This window comes from Electrona antarctica (genome assembly GCF_951216825.1).
Source record: "Electrona antarctica genome assembly, chromosome: 23".
NCBI classification, from domain to species: domain Eukaryota; kingdom Metazoa; phylum Chordata; class Actinopteri; order Myctophiformes; family Myctophidae; genus Electrona; species Electrona antarctica.
This window is the reverse complement of record NC_136804.1, coordinates 13444783-13463134: the sequence shown is the minus strand read 5'-3', so window position 1 is coordinate 13463134 and position 18352 is coordinate 13444783. Positions and strand designations below refer to the sequence as shown.

General features: G+C 45.6%; 1 protein-coding gene across 1 annotated transcript in view; it reads left to right on the top strand.

The window, feature by feature from the left end:
* The first annotated feature begins 2112 nt into the window (after positions 1–2112).
* col7a1l (collagen type VII alpha 1-like) overlaps positions 2113–18352 on the top strand; it is a 136251-nt gene continuing 120011 nt past the window's right edge. The window contains exons 1-7 of the mRNA XM_079494216.1: positions 2113–2153; positions 2963–3138; positions 9772–9952; positions 11383–11542; positions 13752–13839; positions 17352–17525; positions 18050–18210. Of these exons, the coding sequence (XP_079350342.1) occupies positions 3054–3138; positions 9772–9952; positions 11383–11542; positions 13752–13839; positions 17352–17525; positions 18050–18210 (849 nt within the window). The 5' untranslated portion in view covers positions 2113–2153; positions 2963–3053. The remainder of the gene's footprint in view (positions 2154–2962; positions 3139–9771; positions 9953–11382; positions 11543–13751; positions 13840–17351; positions 17526–18049; positions 18211–18352) is intronic.

Below are 18352 nucleotides of genomic sequence, written 5' to 3'. Positions count from 1 at the left end.
ATGTGTTGTTCTGAAGGTGCCGCCATGCGCCAACAAACAGCACCATGCTTTGGTGCCATGTGATTGTGTGTCTGTCCGCAAGCACATAACACCCCCAAAACCACACACTCAGTATAAACATTTAAAAGTATAAACATGTCCATTCAGAACAAACATCTAGGCGCCAGAACGCGCATTGTCTCACCTATAGACACAGGATCTGACTCGAGTTTTGACCTGATTATGATGGTCAAGATTCAAATTATCCCCTGAGCAAGCAGGCAGGCCCTATTTAGCTCAATGGTAAACATGTCAGCACTTATGTGCAACTCATTGACTGCCATTATCGCATGTATTCGTGATTTCAATCCAACGCACAGACCGTGTGTACGTCATCTGGTTTTCAGTGTTTACGATAGAGGGTGCTCTTCTGCAACCTGTGAGTGATCCTAGACCTTACGAAGAAGAGTACACCCGGAAATAACGTGATTTTAAAAAAATCTTTCCGGATATTATAGCATTTATAATAATGAAAATGTATTTGTTTTCTGTTTCCAGACAGCGTTTTAGGTGGAAACAAGCTATTATTCAACTGCCAGTAACTAAAGAATGGGACATCAGGCTGACAGTACATTGTAGAATGTAGATCATAAGCTACAGTATTTTCATTTTTTGGACAGTATATATACATGACAAACTTGCGAAATGGGACGTTCTGCATAATGAGTACTTTTGGTACTTTAACTATATTTTGATGCCAATTTCTTTTGTACGTTTAAGTGAATTTTGAACCGAACTTGTACTTGTAACAGAGTATTTCTACAATAGAGTATTGGTATTGAAATGTGAGTACTTCATCCATCACTGTTGCTTTCTGATCGCTGCTTGATATCAGAATGTCTGAGCATCACTGATCTGAGAACTGTCACAATCTCACATCACAACCGTCTGCATATAGACATGCAAGGAACGTAATCCACATAAGGGTTGCCCCTCATGTTCTGCCATCACTGTACAAAAGCATTGTTCAGTATTACCCGTATTGCGGTCCAAGATTGTCAGAATTCCCACACCAACACTCTGATATGAACAATAAGGCCATCTGGACAAGGATACAGAACCTTGAAGTGGTTCTTGTCCCCTCAGCCCTTGTGGCATTAAACACATGATGGGGTGTATTTTGTGTATAGTGGGGACCTCATGTGTTGTTGTGTTCTGTTCTCTATGGTTGGGTTTTTATGCTGGAACAAACTGTGAAGATGAATATCCCTGTGGGGACAATAAAGAGTACTATATTAGGAAAGGTTTCCAACATGAGGAAAAACATTCCGACAAAGGGAAGTAGTTCAGTCACCCTTCAGCATCATCACTGATCTAAGATCAGTCGCCCTGCTGTGCAATGTTTTCTTTCAGGAAAATTACAAACCGTGTGTGTGTGTGTGTGTGTGTGTGAGACTGTGTGTGACTACTAGCAGCAGGGGAAGGAGGAACGCACGCACACACACACACACGTATGTGTACCTGAAAAACACTTCCACATAAGAAATGGACACACATGGACGGTGCCTGCTGCTGGTGATGCAAATTTGCTATGGTGCCAAGTGTCTTAGGCACGCGTGTGCACACACACACACACACGCACGCACGCACGCACGCACGCGCGCACACACACGACACACACACACACACACACACACACACACACACACACACACACACACACACACACACACACACACACACACACACACACACACACACACACACACACCCACTGGAGCAGGTGGAAGCTAAGCTGGAACACACATGGTGTGTTATTGCAGATTCGACATGGTGCTATGCTTTTTGAACACTTGTCAAGATCACATGCACACTCACGTACGTGTGTGTGTGTGTGTGTGCGTGTGTACATCAGGGACGTGTTTGAGAGAATGTTTGTGGCTGAAATTTCTAAGAAATAGCCGACCTACGAGCTCACGACGTGTTGCTCACACAGAGGGCAATTCTTTAAACATAAAGCGCTGCATTTAAAGTTCACGAGAGTTTAGAGGAGGCGGTTCTCACGAATGCTGCCCTCGGGTACGGCATGGAGAGGGTGCATTTGTGCTTCTTTCACCATGGTGAATGCTGCATCCATGGTCAGGACTGGAGAGAGGACACAGGCTTGTTGTAATGTAAGAGGACGGCCAAATACAGTACATCAATTCGAGGGTCCTTGACATGATAAAGTTCCATCTACAGCAGAACCACACTAGCCGTAGATAATCACCTTCTTCCCCCATGCAGTGAGTGTTCTCAGGCTGTGAGGGGCTCTCCGGGGGGGAAGAGCCAGGGTGTGCCTCTGAGGATTTAGCCCATAGCATTCATCCTGATGCCTGGCCCTGCAGGGTACAAGGCTGAATCTGGAGGACAAACCGTCATTGCTTTTGTAAAGGGGGACATTTGACTGAATGTGTGGGTTTTTTTTCAGCAGGGTTCTTCAGTGTTTCAAGCAGGGAACCCCACCACTATTGAATACATGTCATAGATAGCTTCATAGACTTATTTGATCAGTTGTCGTGTAAATTAATGTTGTTGTTTTTTGGTTTGTTTATACATACATGACCTTTTTTATTACCTGATTTATTCTTGGACTTCTAAGATATACAAGAAGACTGGGCACTATAAGGAAGAGAGGGTCCCTCAAATGTAAAATTGTCTATTTTCTCAAAATGTTAAAAAATAAAATGTGACTAAATGTGACCAAGTCATTGGATTTTTACATGTGTATGTAAGCAGGGAATCATAGCTTCAAATTGACATATTGGTTGTTCAGGTTGACCCACCAGTTTACAGAAAAGTTGAGAAAACCGGCTTGAAAGGTTCACTTCTGTGGTCGCTAACATATAAGAGCTTGTGATTAAATAACTGGATCCATTGGGAACACGGGTTGTATTTTTCTCCAACTGACCCCGACGGTGCCTTCTCTTGTGCTTTCTTCTAGATACAGAAAATGAAGACTTGGAATTGATGACGGTGAAGTGGAACTAAGGAAGGAGATTGGAGCAGGTTGGAGAGGAGAGGAGAAAAAGGGGATGAGGAGTATGGATCATTCTTGCGTTTGGATTTTTTTGCTTTCTTTTTCTCTCTCCCATGGCAGCGTAACTGCACAGGCTGAAGGTATTGATGACACCAACATGTCACTCACTCACTCACTCACTGGCTCACTTACTCACTGACTGGCTGGCTGGCTGGCTGGCTGGCTGGCTAGCTCATCCGCCCACCCACCCACTCACTCACTCACTCACTGGCTGACTGGCTGGCTGGCTGTCTGGCTGGCTGGCTGGCTGGCTCATCCGCCCACCCACTCACTCACTCACTCACTCACTCACTGGCTCACTTACTCACTGGCTGGCTGGCTGGCTGGCTGGCTGGCTGGCTGGCTGGCTGGCCCGCTCACTCACTCACTCACTCACTCACTCACTCACTCACTCACTCACTCACTCACTCACTCACTCACTCACTCACTCACTGATGCAGCTAAACCCCACCCCAAAAGTGATTCTCCAATGCCCATCCAAATACAGGATGGGCAAGCTTTAGTCACCTCCTAGCTGTCAATGTTATTTTGCATGGCTGTGTTGTTGAACACATACACAGCTTGTCAGGAAAGTTACACGGCTGACCCACTCAGGTGATTGCAATAATACTAACCACTGCAGTCTTACCGTGCATTGCATGAAAACTCCTGTCGGATGGTCGTTAAAGTTGATTGAGTTGGATACTGTTTCTCCCTCATTTCCTCGTATTTCTAGTGTATTGAAATAAAGTCATGTACATTTTCCCAGTGCATAGCCTACTGCAGGCCTCGTTGACTAGATTTAGAAGAAATGTTGAAGTTCTTGCTACTGAAATGATCGATTATTTATATGGAGAAATCCCTGTCATTTAACAATAACATGCATCTCAATGGGTGAGAAGGACAGCTTGCCACGTCTCCTCTCTTAGAAACCGTTGCTACGTGCCTATTGGACAAGAACGGGTTGGGGAGGTACTTAGCGAAGGTCTAATTTTGGATTTCACCAAAGTTCTAGGAAGTCCCACCAATAGACCTGTCCTTCCTGTGTCTGACTATAGCTTCCTATGGTTAATCTCTCAAGACAGATTCAGAGCTCCGTAGCTGAATCTGTCGGCAACTGCTGTTACAACGTGTAGAGTTTGTTGCTAGTAGGAATGAAAACAAAGATGCACCACCGGAAGAGGTGGGCAGAAGGAGAGTGAACGGGCCGACATCGGGTCTCTACACGTGGATGCGGGCAGTGCAGTGCACCCAGAGGCAAATGCTTTGTTTTGCTGATGGGGCCGAGTTCAGGCAGATAGTTCATGCATAGTTTTACTGAGGTTAGGGTTAGGCATAGTTTTACTAAGGTTAAAGTTAGAATTAACTCAACAAATTCGCCTTTTGACGCCTTTTATAATATAACTTTCTTCTGTACGTGCTCAACACTCCGGTTGCGGTGCGATGAAAAAATAATTCAGAAATGAAAATTCCGCTGGCTTATGCTGTCTATGGGGACGCAGTTTTTAGAATCGTAATATCTCGGATTCTTCTTTTTGGCTCAAAACAAGCTTGATTTGCACCTCATTTCTCTAATCGATATGATTCCCAGTTACAAAATGTATGTTTTGGGTGAATTATCAATCACAGCACCGTTACATAGCAATTATTCACCTCATGTGTCTCGGTTTCATGGCTTTCAAACCAAGAGTCTCGCCGTATTAAATGGCTGAAGATGGGGGTGTCTGCGGTAAATGAGTTAAGGTTAGCGTTAGGCATAGTTTTACTACGGTTAAGGTTAGAATTAAGGTTAGCATTAGGCATAGTTTTATAGTAAGGTTAAGGTTAGAATTAACGTTAGCGTTAGGCATAGTTGTAAAAACTCTTGGACGGAAGAACTGTCAATCACAGAGCATCTACCTAGAATTGTGGTGGGATCCATAACCATGACTGACTTTCTCTGTCTTACAAGTTGTTGCATGGATTGTTTTGTTTTTTCTCAGATCTCAGACATCGATACCATTATTCTGAATGAAACCCACATGTCAAACATGTATCTGGCACGTCTGTCCACGTGCTAAATAGCCACACCTGGGCCTTCTCAGGGCAGACAGCCTGGGTCTAGGGATTTGAACCATCTGCTGCCCTCTTGTACACTGTCTGTCTGTCTGTCTGTCTGTCTGTCTGTCTGTCTGTCTGTCTGTCTGTCTGTCTGTCTGTCTGTCTGTCTGTCTGTCTGTCTGCCTGCCTGCCTGCCTGCCTGCCTGCCTGCCTGCCTGTCTGTCTGTCTGCCACAATGTAAAGTTCGGTATTCAAAATGCACTTTATTTTACGTTTTTGTGTGTTTATTTTTTAGTAAATGAACGTCATACTTGATCATAGTACAGCATTAGCACTTAGTTACTTTCCACCACAGTCTGTTAGTCAGACAGACAGACAGACAGACAGACAGACAGACAGACAGACGTGACCTCTAAGGTACTGAGCCTCAGGATGTTACTGGTTGTTACCAGGAGGCCAATCACCCAATCACACATGAGTTGCGTCGTGATTGGCAGAGAGAGTGTTGGATGAGGTTATCGGTGCAGAGTTATGAAAGGACAGCGGTAGCCGGAGGCATTGTAGCCGCTCGCCACCACCACAGCAGTGGTGGGGAAGATCGTTTTGGGGAAAAAATTAAAAAAACACTGTCGTTGATATTCATATCATATTTCCATGGCTCTCCTGCTCGGGGCCATGATAATTTCAAACTACAGTGTACGTGTGTGAGTTGGCGAAACTTGATTCAGCTTTGTGCTAAATTTGCAAATGCTTGCAAAAAAGTTGGTCTTCTTTCTGAGCTTTGAAGACTAATAGGGCTTTTATAATAATGTAATTTGTAATGTCCTCTCTCACTTTAGAAAATAAGTCAGTTTTTTTCATCTGACTTTCAAATGCTTGCAGTACACTGATGTTCATATTTTACTATTTACCAGTAAGACGCCCTGAGTGCGAGAAGCCACCTCGCCCTAAAGGGCGAAGTTGTGCTGAAACAACAGAGCTTCTTAATATGGCACAATTAAGAAGCAGGAGTTAAACTATTAATCCTGAAAAGGTACGCGCCCTGCTGTCCAGTGTCCTCTGATGTGAAGAGTGGAGATCTAAGGGTTTGATGAGGTCAGATCAACATATGGAAGGAATTCTGTACTGGCCATATATGGAGCGTGTCTTGAGTGTACAGGATTTGATGCGGTCAGATCAACATATGGAATTAATTCTGTATTGCCCATATATGGAGCGTGTCACGAGGCGTGACCAACGGTCACAAGGCGTGACGCACGCAGGTTTTCATAGTAATTGCTGTCATATAGGCTTTATGTTATCAAAGAGCTGGGAGAGATGGGGAGACTGCCGTTATTGAACAAACACTATTCTAGCAATGATTAAGGAAATATAGAGCTTTACTGTGTGGCAAGACAAGACTGCATGTGGATAACCTTGGAGGAGACCTTCTCTAATCCCTCAGCATGCATTCTGTCTCCATATCCTCCTCTCCAGCATGTGGTGCTCACAATCACATAGCAGCCTAGATAAACTCTAGCCTGGCTCAGCCAGACTTCACCCGCCCAACTGATCATATTGTATCTGTCGGGCAGAAACCGTCTCATCTCCATATTTTAACTTTTCGTGTTTTTTTGTGTGTAAATGAACGCCTTACTTGATCATACTACAGCGTCACACAAAAGCATCAAAAGTAGATCAGCAAGCTCAAAGTGCCATTTCGAGATGGCTGATCACTGATCAGCTACTTTTACTATATGTTTAAATTTGAATCATGTTTTGGACATATGAAGTTTCCACCCGACAGAGATGCTGTTTTCACTGCTGTCTCTGTGTGTGTCTTCCCTGCTCGTGTCTCTCTTATGCTGCATTCACTCTACAGCGACCAAAGCTACCAAAAGACCCAAGCGTGGTCAGCTGTACATTGTCAGTTTGTCACAGAGTCACTGTCGTTGACCGAGTTAAGGGCTTAGAGAGGAACATTTGTCTACTCACTCTCAGAGGAGGGCTGTGGACAGTTCAGGAACCTGCGTAACAACTAAGAGAGGCATCATAATCGGTAGACATGCTTGATCATTCTCTTTTCACCAATAACATACACATGGGGCACTACAGCCTTCATACTCTCACCCATGAAGTGTGGGTCATGGCCGAAAGAATAAGGTTGCGAAGACAAGCGGTCAAAATAACATTTCTTAGATGGGTGGCTGGCATCTCCCTTAGAGATAGGGTGAAAAGTTCAGGACTTCACATGAGAGAGACTCGGAGTAGAGTCGCTGCTTCTTCGCCTGGAAAGGAGCCAGCTTAGGTGGTTCGGGCATCTGGTTAGGATGCCTCTCGGGCGTCTCCCTAGGGAGGTCCTCGATGCACGTCCCACTGGGACCCCGGGGCAGATCCCGAGGCCTTGGAACGCCTCGGGATCCCCCAGGAGGAAGTTACTAATGTTGCTCCGATTTGCTGCAGTGTTGGGTCAGACTTGCTCCCGTTGCGTTCGTTCAGCCTATAGTGTCAATTGGATGTTTTGGTACTCGGGTCAGAGTATCAGGCCCGGTTCCGATACCGAGTCGGAGTACTTGAGGGTGGTATCGGCCCGAGTGGAACAACTCGATAACACTTCAAATGGCCATAACTCAGTGACCGTTGCTCTGACCAGCGCAATATTGGGCTGGATTTGAAGTCATTCTAGTAAAAGTGATCATGTGGCCTGTATAGTCTGCGTGGCTTCATTTGGGTCTTGTTTACCTGCCGGTTGCTTATTTCTCTCAAAGACTCGGGCAACACTGGCCACAGGACGCCAGGGTCGCTATGACACCATGGGGAACCGCGGTGGACATATGTCACCCCCTGCTGCATTCTGGGAACGCGGCCAATAAGACGAGGAGGGGGGAGGTGGGGGGGGATAATGGAGGAGAGAAAGTATAAAGGAATGCGATAGGAGGAGAGACGGGAGATAGGAGCTGAGTTATCGTCTTAACGGAACAATCAGCGCTGCCTGTCCTATCTTTTATTCACTGATCTAATCAATGGCGGCGTCACCGCGGCGAGGTTATTGATTACGGAGAGACACCTCACCTCGGCGCGGGGTGTTGATGATGTGGACGGGTTTGTGCAGACCTTGCAGTTTGCGTGTGTGTGTGTGTGTGTGTGTGTGTGTGTGTGTGTGTGCGCGTGTGCGCGTGTGTGCGCGTGTGAGAGAGAGTGCATGTGCGTGTGCGCGTATCCACAACCACAAGATTGTCTGTAGTATGTGAATTATGAATTATTAGGAATGTGTTGGACAGAGAGACAGACACAGACAAACAGAGGGACTGACACACACACACACACACACACACACACACACACACACACACACACACACACACACACACACATGTATACACACACACAGCGAAAGTGTGTTGCTGCTTGCCTGAGCCAGTCTGAGTGCTTATAATTGTGTGTGTACGTGCATGTGCGTGTGTGCTTGCGCGCGTGCCAGTGTGTTTCCGACTCCACATTTAATAATATGTAATATTCATGAGCGAGCATCAGATTGCATCCTTCCTGTGGTTTTTGAGAGAGATAGAGAGAGGTGGAGAGAGAGACAGTGAGCGAGCAGTGCTTTTGGGTGTGTTTATCTTATTATTCTAAGCATTCCTCATTGCTGTAGTAAAGTTTTATTGCCGGAGTGCCCAGAATGTTGATCTGTCTCCTCGCCTCACTTGTGTCTCATTAAACATTCATAGAAGGGAGCCCGATGCTGCAGTGGAACAATACTGCCATCTCGTGGCCAGTGCAGGAAACAGGGCTTTTTTTCTCCCTTTGGTGCATTTATGCACCTTTATCCAAGGCGCATTAAGTCACCCATTCACACACATGAACCAACCTTATATATATATATTTAAAAAAATAATTAGTTTAGTTTAGTTTAATAAATGGGACCATGTATTAATGCATGTCATCAACAATAAAAAAACATGCAGCGGTGTATGACCCCTCATTTAAAGGCGATGTAATAATATCTATCATGATGAGCGTCAGTGTGTTGTAATTATCTGGGTCATGGGCAGTAGCCTATAACATCACGGAAGACTCACTTACCATCTTCTATGTTGCTTAATATGCCCCTCCCTGGGCGATTTGGAAAATAGCCCATTCCGTATTGCTCAGCCCATAATCCATGTTCCCGAATGGAAGCAACAGAACAGATATAAACATTGATGGACCTCCCACAGTCAACAGCCAAGTAGTCTGTTTGTTTTGGGAGGTCTGAAGCTTAGTTTTTAGAGACATTGAGGTGTTGGAGAACAAAGATAGCATTGAATGAGAACTCCAGCTAGAGTATTTTGTGCACTATATGGACCAAGGGTCCATTTAGTTCCATTTGTACACTCAAATAACAAGATTTTTAGGCAGGATTGACTCTACTCTTAGAGTTACAGACCTGTAAGGTTCCATTTACCCCATCCCTGGACACCACCATAAGAAACAATGACTTGGGGCCTAAACCAGTGGTTCCAAACTGTGCGTCCCTTTTTCACACTAAATTAGCCAAATTGTTAAATATCACCGGCACAAGAGGCAAACATTGTGAAATTAGGCGTTGTGAGCTTGTGATTTGGCTATCTGTGGAACTGAGTCAAACTAAATGTATGCCTGCTGTTTGTCAGAGTGGGGGGTCTCCCAGTTCAAATATGAAGGTGTCTATCTGTGTATATATGTTGTGTTTGCAGCATGCAGGACGGTGGTGCAGGCTGACGTGGTGTTCCTGGTGGACGAGTCATGGAGCGTGGAGCAGAGCGGCTTCTCCAGCATCAAGGACTTTGTCTCGGCCGTGGTCTCGTCCTTCCGGGACAACGTGGTGGGAGAGGACGGCGTCCGCTTCGGCGTCACCGTCTACGGAGACATCCCCAGGTGAGGTGACCCCCCTTCCCCGATGATGGCTGCAGGCCGCATGTCTACTCGTCTGTCGCGATCATTACGTAATTGCCTGATCTTTAACCCATTAAAACTGGGAAAGCATGTGTGTGATTTTTTTATGTTAGCGTTGGCTATTCAAACATTTGCCGATACAAGACATCATTTGTTTTTGAATCTTGAAAGCACGAGAGCTACTGATTTAGAAGGCATTCCCAGTCTTAATGAGCAAATTACTTGAGATAATCACAATAATTGTTTGCATTATCGTCATAATTATTTCCATGTTGAAACATTTTCATACATTTTAAAAAAGTTATTTAAAAATCAGACCCGTCTGAAGTGAGTGGTACTGTACTGTACTGTACTGTACTGTACTGTACTGTACTGTACTGTACTGTACTGTACTGTACTGTACTGTACTGTACTGTACAAGCCCTCCTCCCTGGCCTGTGTGTGTCTGTTAGGCTGTGCAAAATTGACACTTGGTGGTGAACAAAGGCTATAACGCTATTTTCGTGCTCGGACACATTTTCGTGCTTGGACACTAGCCTGGCTAATAAACCAGACTAATATCACACAACACTGTCGCGGTATATTAGTCTGGGCTGGCTCCACTTGGATTTCATTTCCCGGGGGGCGGGTTCAAACATTTTCTCTTTGACGCAATTGGTCAGAGCTACTGTCAGTCAAAAGTCTCAAGCATTGAACGTCACTGTACCAAAGCCCGCCCATATTGCATACCGTGTCCCGATTGGTCCGGCCTGTTCTCGGTTGTAGGAAAGAGGCGTGCTACTGAGCCTCGCCAGACCGTAATCCGCTGGTAGGCAATTTTTTTTTGCCAACGGCTGATTCGGTCTGGTTTATTAACCAGGCTACTTGGACACAGGGTAGCATGCGAACGGTTGAAACCCGACTTTTCCATGTTGCTCGTTTAACTCCTTTTAACGTTCAACTCAGTCTTCAAACCACACTAATCCTCGTCGCCAAGGTTGTGTGCCAAATGTATTAGTTAGTGCAACCTGCATTGAGTCATACACAAAGCTTGTCTTTTCATTCATTTATTAAGTAAGCCACGCTCCTCTCGACCAGCCGGTCTCATAACATAACATTACGTTACATAACATTGTGTGTCTCTACACAATTCTGTTACAGCATATTTTTCAAAAATATATATTTTTGGAGTGCTTCAGCGCCACCCCTAAGGACCTGGCGCCCCAGGCGGCTGCGTGCCCCGCCTCTACCTTTAACCGGGCCTGTATGCATGTCTGCACACGCACACACCTTTTCAGTTGATTCATTGTCATAAATAATTGATGTAACGTAAACACTTGAACAACTCTTGAACAAAAACATTGCAGATCTACAGTTGGTTAGAAAACGTGACTCGTGACCTTGTACGTCCGTGTCACGTGTTGTGTTTACAGGATGCGGATCGCTCTGACAGACTACAGCTCATTGGACGAGGTGCTCGCCGCCATCAGGGACCTCCCCTATGAGGGCGGAGCCAGCAGGATAGGCGACGCCCTGCAGTTCCTGGTTGATTACGTCTTCAGTCCTGCCATCAGCAGAGACCACACACCTAAGGTGCGCACGCACACACACACATTTAACATCTCAACTCAACGAGTATTTCAGGATACAGGAAGCATACTGTACGTCTACTCCAAATTAGAGCGCCAATGATCACAGCCACTGAACAGAATTTAGCCAATGCCTTACCAGCTGTTGGCTTATTGGGCAGTCCTGCAATCTGCAGAGCTAATTTATGGACATTCCTGAGGCTTCCAAATATAAACACAAGCTGTTTACATTTGTAACCATGCTGTATAATAGCGTCCTTAAGACGTTGGCCCTTAAGCACCGTGGTAAGGAATGCCTCTTCCAGACTGTGGTCAAGTACATGCCACTTTCAAAATGGTCACTTCTCTATACTGTCCTCATCAACATCATTATTGCTCATGAACATGGCAGTTGAAACAGAAGAGTGCTTATACATTTTGGTAGATGATGAAACCAATATACCAATATATGAACTCATATCCTTGACTAATAGATTGTGCCTAGCACACACACGCACACACAAACACACACACACACACACACACACACACACACACACACACACACACACACACACACTGACACACACACAAACTGCAAGGTCTGCACAAACCCGTCCACATCATCAACACCCCACGCCGAGGTGAGGTGTCTCTCTGTAATCAATAACCTCGCCACGGTGACGCCGCCATTGATTAGATCGCAGACGTGACGCACGCTTGTAGCTAACCTCTTTTCGGAGAGTGACGCATGCTTCCATAGAAGACATGCTGGCTTCTATGAAATCCAAAGGACTGAAATTGGTGACTGGAAACCTCCATGTCTGCATGATAATGCCAGTGCAAGGTTTCTGCCCGACAGCGATAATATATTATTTAAGGTTGTATACTCCCAGGTGTGAATGTAGTGTGTGCGTGCGTGCGTGCGTGTGTGCGTGCGTGCGTGCGTCCGTGCGTGTGTGCGTGCGTGCGTGCGTGCGTGACGGCGTGCGTGCGTGACGGCGTGACGGCGTGACCTGTGTAGGCAGTGGAACGAAGATTATCAAGGATACATATTGAATTGCGAATCCATTAAGAGGCCCAACGACAGCGCTGTGAATGTTGAGTGAATATTGATGCTTCCTGCGTTCCACTCCATTGATCGCAGGGTGAACTCCCATCGAACCGATAACGTCTCATAATGTGCATAATCTTCATTCCCCGCATTAACTATGTGTGAAACGATCGATGAGATAAAACATGTCAAAAGCCCACTGGGTTGGTTTTTGATGTATTCACCGCAAAATATTTAGAAATCCTAGTGTTAATATTTCTCTGCTCTACATGACATAATTATGTATATCGTTGCTTCGCATAATCGCATTTCAAGCTTGTAGATCTGCTACTTTTGATGCTTTTGTGTGATGCTGTAGTAGCAAGTAGGGCGTTCATTTACCAAATAAATACAAACAGTTAGAATGGTAAGATGTTGCTGGGGGGCCCCACTTTTGAGAACCACTGATTTGGGGCATTTTCTAAGAGAAGAAGAGAAAGACGCCTTTTCAGGAGACCAGAAGCAGGATGGAGTCTATTCATTCCAATGGAAGAGTGAACGTGAACACAGTTTCTGAACCATTCTTTTACCCCATGGTCACCAAACTAAATATTGGACCCGATCAAGCCACACAATATTCCAATTAGGACTTTCATCCTAAAATGGCTATAAGCCTAAGTGGGCGCCACCCTCTGAAGGCAGATCTCACAAATGTCCAATGTTTACTGAGGCTTACTGGGTCCAAATTTGGTCACCAACTCTGACATGATATGATAATGATATAGTACTTTATTGTCAGTTCACACTGAAATGTGTCTTGTGACCCAGCAGCCAAGTATGCAGAGCACGTATATACACACATTTGCCATGGCACAAAGAACAAGACAATATTACACACATAAAGACATGAAGACAAGAGCAATGTCCACCGCCTAGATTACCCCATGGCTACTACAACTCCTGATTAAGCCTCAAAGTCGACTGGTGGACAAAGGACCTCTTTAGTCTGACCTTTATTGTATGCTGGTATACACCACATCTCCTTCCTGAGATATGGTGTACCACCAGCATACACCATATGTTCCAGCAGGACCACCTGGAATCCCTTCAAGGACCACTGATGGTCCTCGGACCACTGGTTGAAAACCTCTGTTCCAAAACGAACCATCTTTTTATTAACACTCGTCCTTCCCTCCGGCAGATCGCTGTATTGATCACCCCGGGACGCTCAGACGATCAGGTGGACCCCAGGGCTGTGGCAGACGCCGGCATCACTCTGTTCGCCGTGGGTGAGTCTGAACAAACGGCATCACTCTGTTCGCCGTGGGTGAGTCTGAACAAACGGCATCACTCTGTTCGCCGTGGGTGAGTCTGAACAAACGGCATCACTCTGTTCGCCGTGGGTGAGTCTGAACAAACGGCATCACTCTGTTCGCCGTGGGTGAGTCTGAACAAACGGAATCACTCTGTTCGCCGTGGGTGAGTCTGAACAAACGGCGGTGAGTCTGAACAAACAGCATCACTCTGTTCGCCGTGGGTGAGTCTGAACAAACAGCATCACTCTGTTCGCCGTGGGTGAGTCTGAACAAACGGCATCACTCTGTTCACCGTGGGTGAGTCTGAACAAACGGCATCACTCTGTTCGCCGTGGGTGAGTCTGAACAAACGGAATCACTCTGTTCACCGTGGGTGAGTCTGAACAAACGGCATCACTCTGTTCTCCGTGGGTGAGTCTGAACAAACGGCATCACTCTGTTCGCCGTGGGTGAGTTCATGGTGTCATCGCCATGTTTGCTCGCGGCGGACATTTTGATCCAAATTCTATTTTTGCCACTGATATAACTGTAGGAGAAAACTATCGCACACCTAGCAATCGGGCGTATGCACAGGTGCGTAGGCCAGTGGATATCAATGAAAGCAATAAGGTACACCCGCACACTGTGTATCTGCTCGGCACAAGAGTATTGTCTTATTTAATGAAGCAACGTTTCCGTCACTAGGGACCTTCCTCAGGCACTGATATAACAACATGAGTGGACAATAATATTAACAGGCAGAAACACATAAAGAGATGACCATAACGGGTCTGTTACTCTGAGAGTCCATTTGGGTCCATTTGGTTTTATTTGTGCACTCATGGGGGTCCTTGCGCCTTATATGTCGTAGTAAAACAAGAATGACTCACGTCATAACTGCCAGGTGCAGCAAGCTCACTATGGGTTTTATCTCCCATTGGCTTAGAGGTTACGGCTTCGCGTTGCAGCGTTCAGACTATGGGTTTTATCTCCCATTGGCTTAGAGGCGCTAGAGGCAGCCAATCATGAAAAAGTGTCGACTAGGTCCTCACTAGTCTCAACATCGATTTTTATTAGCCAGGTTGCACCTGGCTAATAAAAATCAGTGTCATACATATTCTGAAGAACACCTGGAGACTTGACATTCAGTAATTGGGTATTATGATAAACATTGTAATTGTGTATAAAACAAAGTCTAAAATTTGCCACGACGGACATATTGATGACCCCTGGGGTCAGTCTGAATGAACGGCAGTGTTACTGGAAAAACTTTTCACTTCAGTAAAAGTGTAAATGCTGAAATGTAGAAACACTCAACATTTACTTGAGTAAAAGGGTATTGGTATTGGCATCAAAATATACTTACAGTACTGTAAGTACTGTAACTAGTAACTAAATCTTTCAAATAAATAATCATATTGGAACAATATTTGTCTTTGAGATGTAGTGGAGTAGAAGTAAAAGTACTAGAAATTGGATACAGTCCAGTAAAGTAAAGTCCCTCAAAATTGTACTTAAGTACAGTATAGCGTAATTGAGTAAATGTACTTTGTTACTTTCCTCCACCGGTCTGAATGGGTGGAACTCAACTCATTTAACATTCGTTCCAACAAGCTTTTTTTGCTTGCAATTTTTTTTATATCCAAGCTGCTGAATGTCTTATCTGCAAGTTTTGGCAACGTCTGGAAATTCATGAGATATTCATTGGATTTATGCATATGAGAGAGAGACACTGTGTGTGTGTGTGTGTGTGTGTGTGTGTGTGTGTGTGTGTGTGTGTGTGTGTGTGTGTGTGTGTGTGTGTGTGTGTGTGTGTGTGTGTGTGTGTGTGTGTGTGTGTGTGTGTGTGTGTGTGTGTGTGTGTGTGTGTGTGTGTGCGCTCGCGCGTGTGCGTGGAGAACGAGTGCGTTTGTGTGCTATATATCAACATGAACTTCCAGATTGCGTTCACGTTTTTTGTATATTTCTGTTATAGAGTGTACACTCTGTACTGTATATCTTACTAGCTGCTCAGGAATGTAGCTACAGTATTTAATGAGTTTGCACACACGCACATCGGATGCTCACACAGGCTTGATTTACTATCCTTGTGAGGACATCACCATTTTGGATGGCAATTTTATGAATGACTTTTGGCATTTTCACCATAAGCTTCAAGCCCAGAAATAGCACACACTGTGAGCTTGTAGATCGGCCTATTTTTCGGTGTGTGACATCGCCACACAACTAAGTATAAAATAGGGAAAGTCTGACCCCAACCCTTGAACCTTATAATGTATAATTCTAATCCTAACTCCAACCTGAATATTTTCATTGTGAGCTTGTAGACTGTAGGTCGCATTTACTATGAAAACCTGCATCTCCCGTCCGTCCCTTAGTTAGTCACCCATGTCTCCATATATGGTCACGCCTCGTGACATCACGCCTCCATATATGGTCATGCCTTGTGACATCTCGTGACATCAAGGAGACCCTTAGATCTCCATATCTGCATATATGGAGCTGGCCAGCAACTCTACATCTGACCTCAAACCTCAAACCCTTAGATCTCCATATATGGAGCTGACCTGTTCTGACATTCCATACAGGTATGTTGATCCCCCCCACCCGTCCTTCCTGTTCCGACATTCCATATGTTGATCTGACCTCATCAAACCCTGTACACTCAAGACACGCTCCATATATGGCCATTAACAATTCATTCCATAATGTTGATCTGACCCCCCATGCCAAAGCGCCAGCACTCGCCCAGCAGTCTGCCGTCTGCCGTTACCCAGGCGGATGCGTGAGAGGTCGCTTCTCGCCCTCATGATGGCGTCTTACTGGTTATATTGAAATGGGACATTCTGCATAATAATGAGTACTTTTGAAAAACTCATTTTTTTATATTACTCCTCCAGATTCTGTCCAAAAATCCCGCAAATCGTTACACACTATCTCTATAGTCATGTGTTCAAGACGGATCTGTCCGATATTTCATATTCCATCCTAATTGGCTAACATTGGCTTTCAAAGTTTGCAGGATTGGCCCGTTTTGAACAAAAAGCCTCAAATCATGAACGCATCGTGCAATTTACATGAAATCTTTCACGCACTTTCCTACTAGGCTGAGGAATATATCCAACCCTTTTCACATTGGCCTGTTATAGCGCCACCAACAGGTGGATTTTTGCTATTTTTGCTAACACATTTTTGGAACAAAATGCCTCAAATCATCCAATTGCCATCAAAGGCACAAGAACACCCTTTTCACATTGGCCTATTATAGCGCCACCAGGAGGCCACAACCTGACCTGCCCTGGTGGAGACCTGTGTCCCCCGAGGGGCACTTTTTCTAGTTAAATATAAAATGAGCAATATATTTATTATGGTTTGGCGACGAATTGCTTTGTATGTACTGTACTCTGATAAAGCGCACTGAGTTTCCTGACAGAACTTGCTCTGCGCCATGTCTGTCTCATGAGTGCTTTTCCCCCACCACTGCATGCATGTTACGTTGTGCTCAGGTGTCCGGGGGGCTGATGAGTCTGAGCTGAGGACCATGGTGACGGAGCCCTACGAGGAGCACCTGATGCTGGGCGCAGACTTCTCCCTGCTGGGGTCTCTGGTGCCCAAGCTGTCCAGGAGGCTGTGTGTGACCGCCTCAGAGCCCCCGCGGCCCGTCAGGACTGCGGAGCCAGGTCAGTGTCGATTCTGTCCACTAAGAACGATGGCGGGAAAATGTACGTCGGCTACTTTTTTTTCCACTGACAAAACCGAAAGCTAAATTAAAACTAAGCTACGATGACTAAGACTAAAGACTCCAGCATAACACATTAGAACTAAGAGACAAGTTATTTACGCTCGGGTGTTGCGCTCTGAAAATAGCAGATCTACAAGCTTGTGGGCTTGCTGTTACGCGTTGTGGGCTTGTAGATCGGCTATTATCAGGAACGAAACTAGTCTAGTAAAAATCATATATTTAGTCGACTGAAAACAGACTATAAACTAACCAAGATTTGCTGTCAAAATCAACACTTACGAGATTTGGCAACACTGAGGACCATGTCTGTCTGTCTGTCTGTCTCTCTCTCTCTCTCTCTCTCTCTCTCTCTCTCTCTCTCTCTCTCTCTCTCCCTCTCTCTCTCTCTCTCCTCTCTCTCTCTCTCTCTCTCTCTCTCTCTCTCTCTCTCTCTCTCTCTCTCTCCTCCCCCCCCCCCAGTAGAGGAGCGTGTGGTAGGACCCAGAGACCTACAGGTCAGTGAGTTGGGACACAGCTCCCTCAGACTGACCTGGAGTCCGGCCACCGGTGACATCACCGGATACCGCCTGCTGGTCACCCCTCTCAGCCCCAAGGGACTGCCGCTGCCCTCACAGCAGAGACAGGTGAGGGGCCGCGCGCGTGTGCGTGCGCGTGCGCGTGTGTGTGTGTGTGTGTGTGTGTGTGTGTGTGTGTGTGTGTGTGTGTGTGTGTGTGTGTGTGTGTGTGTGTGTGATGATGGTCTTGATCTCTACTCTGTCCCCCTAA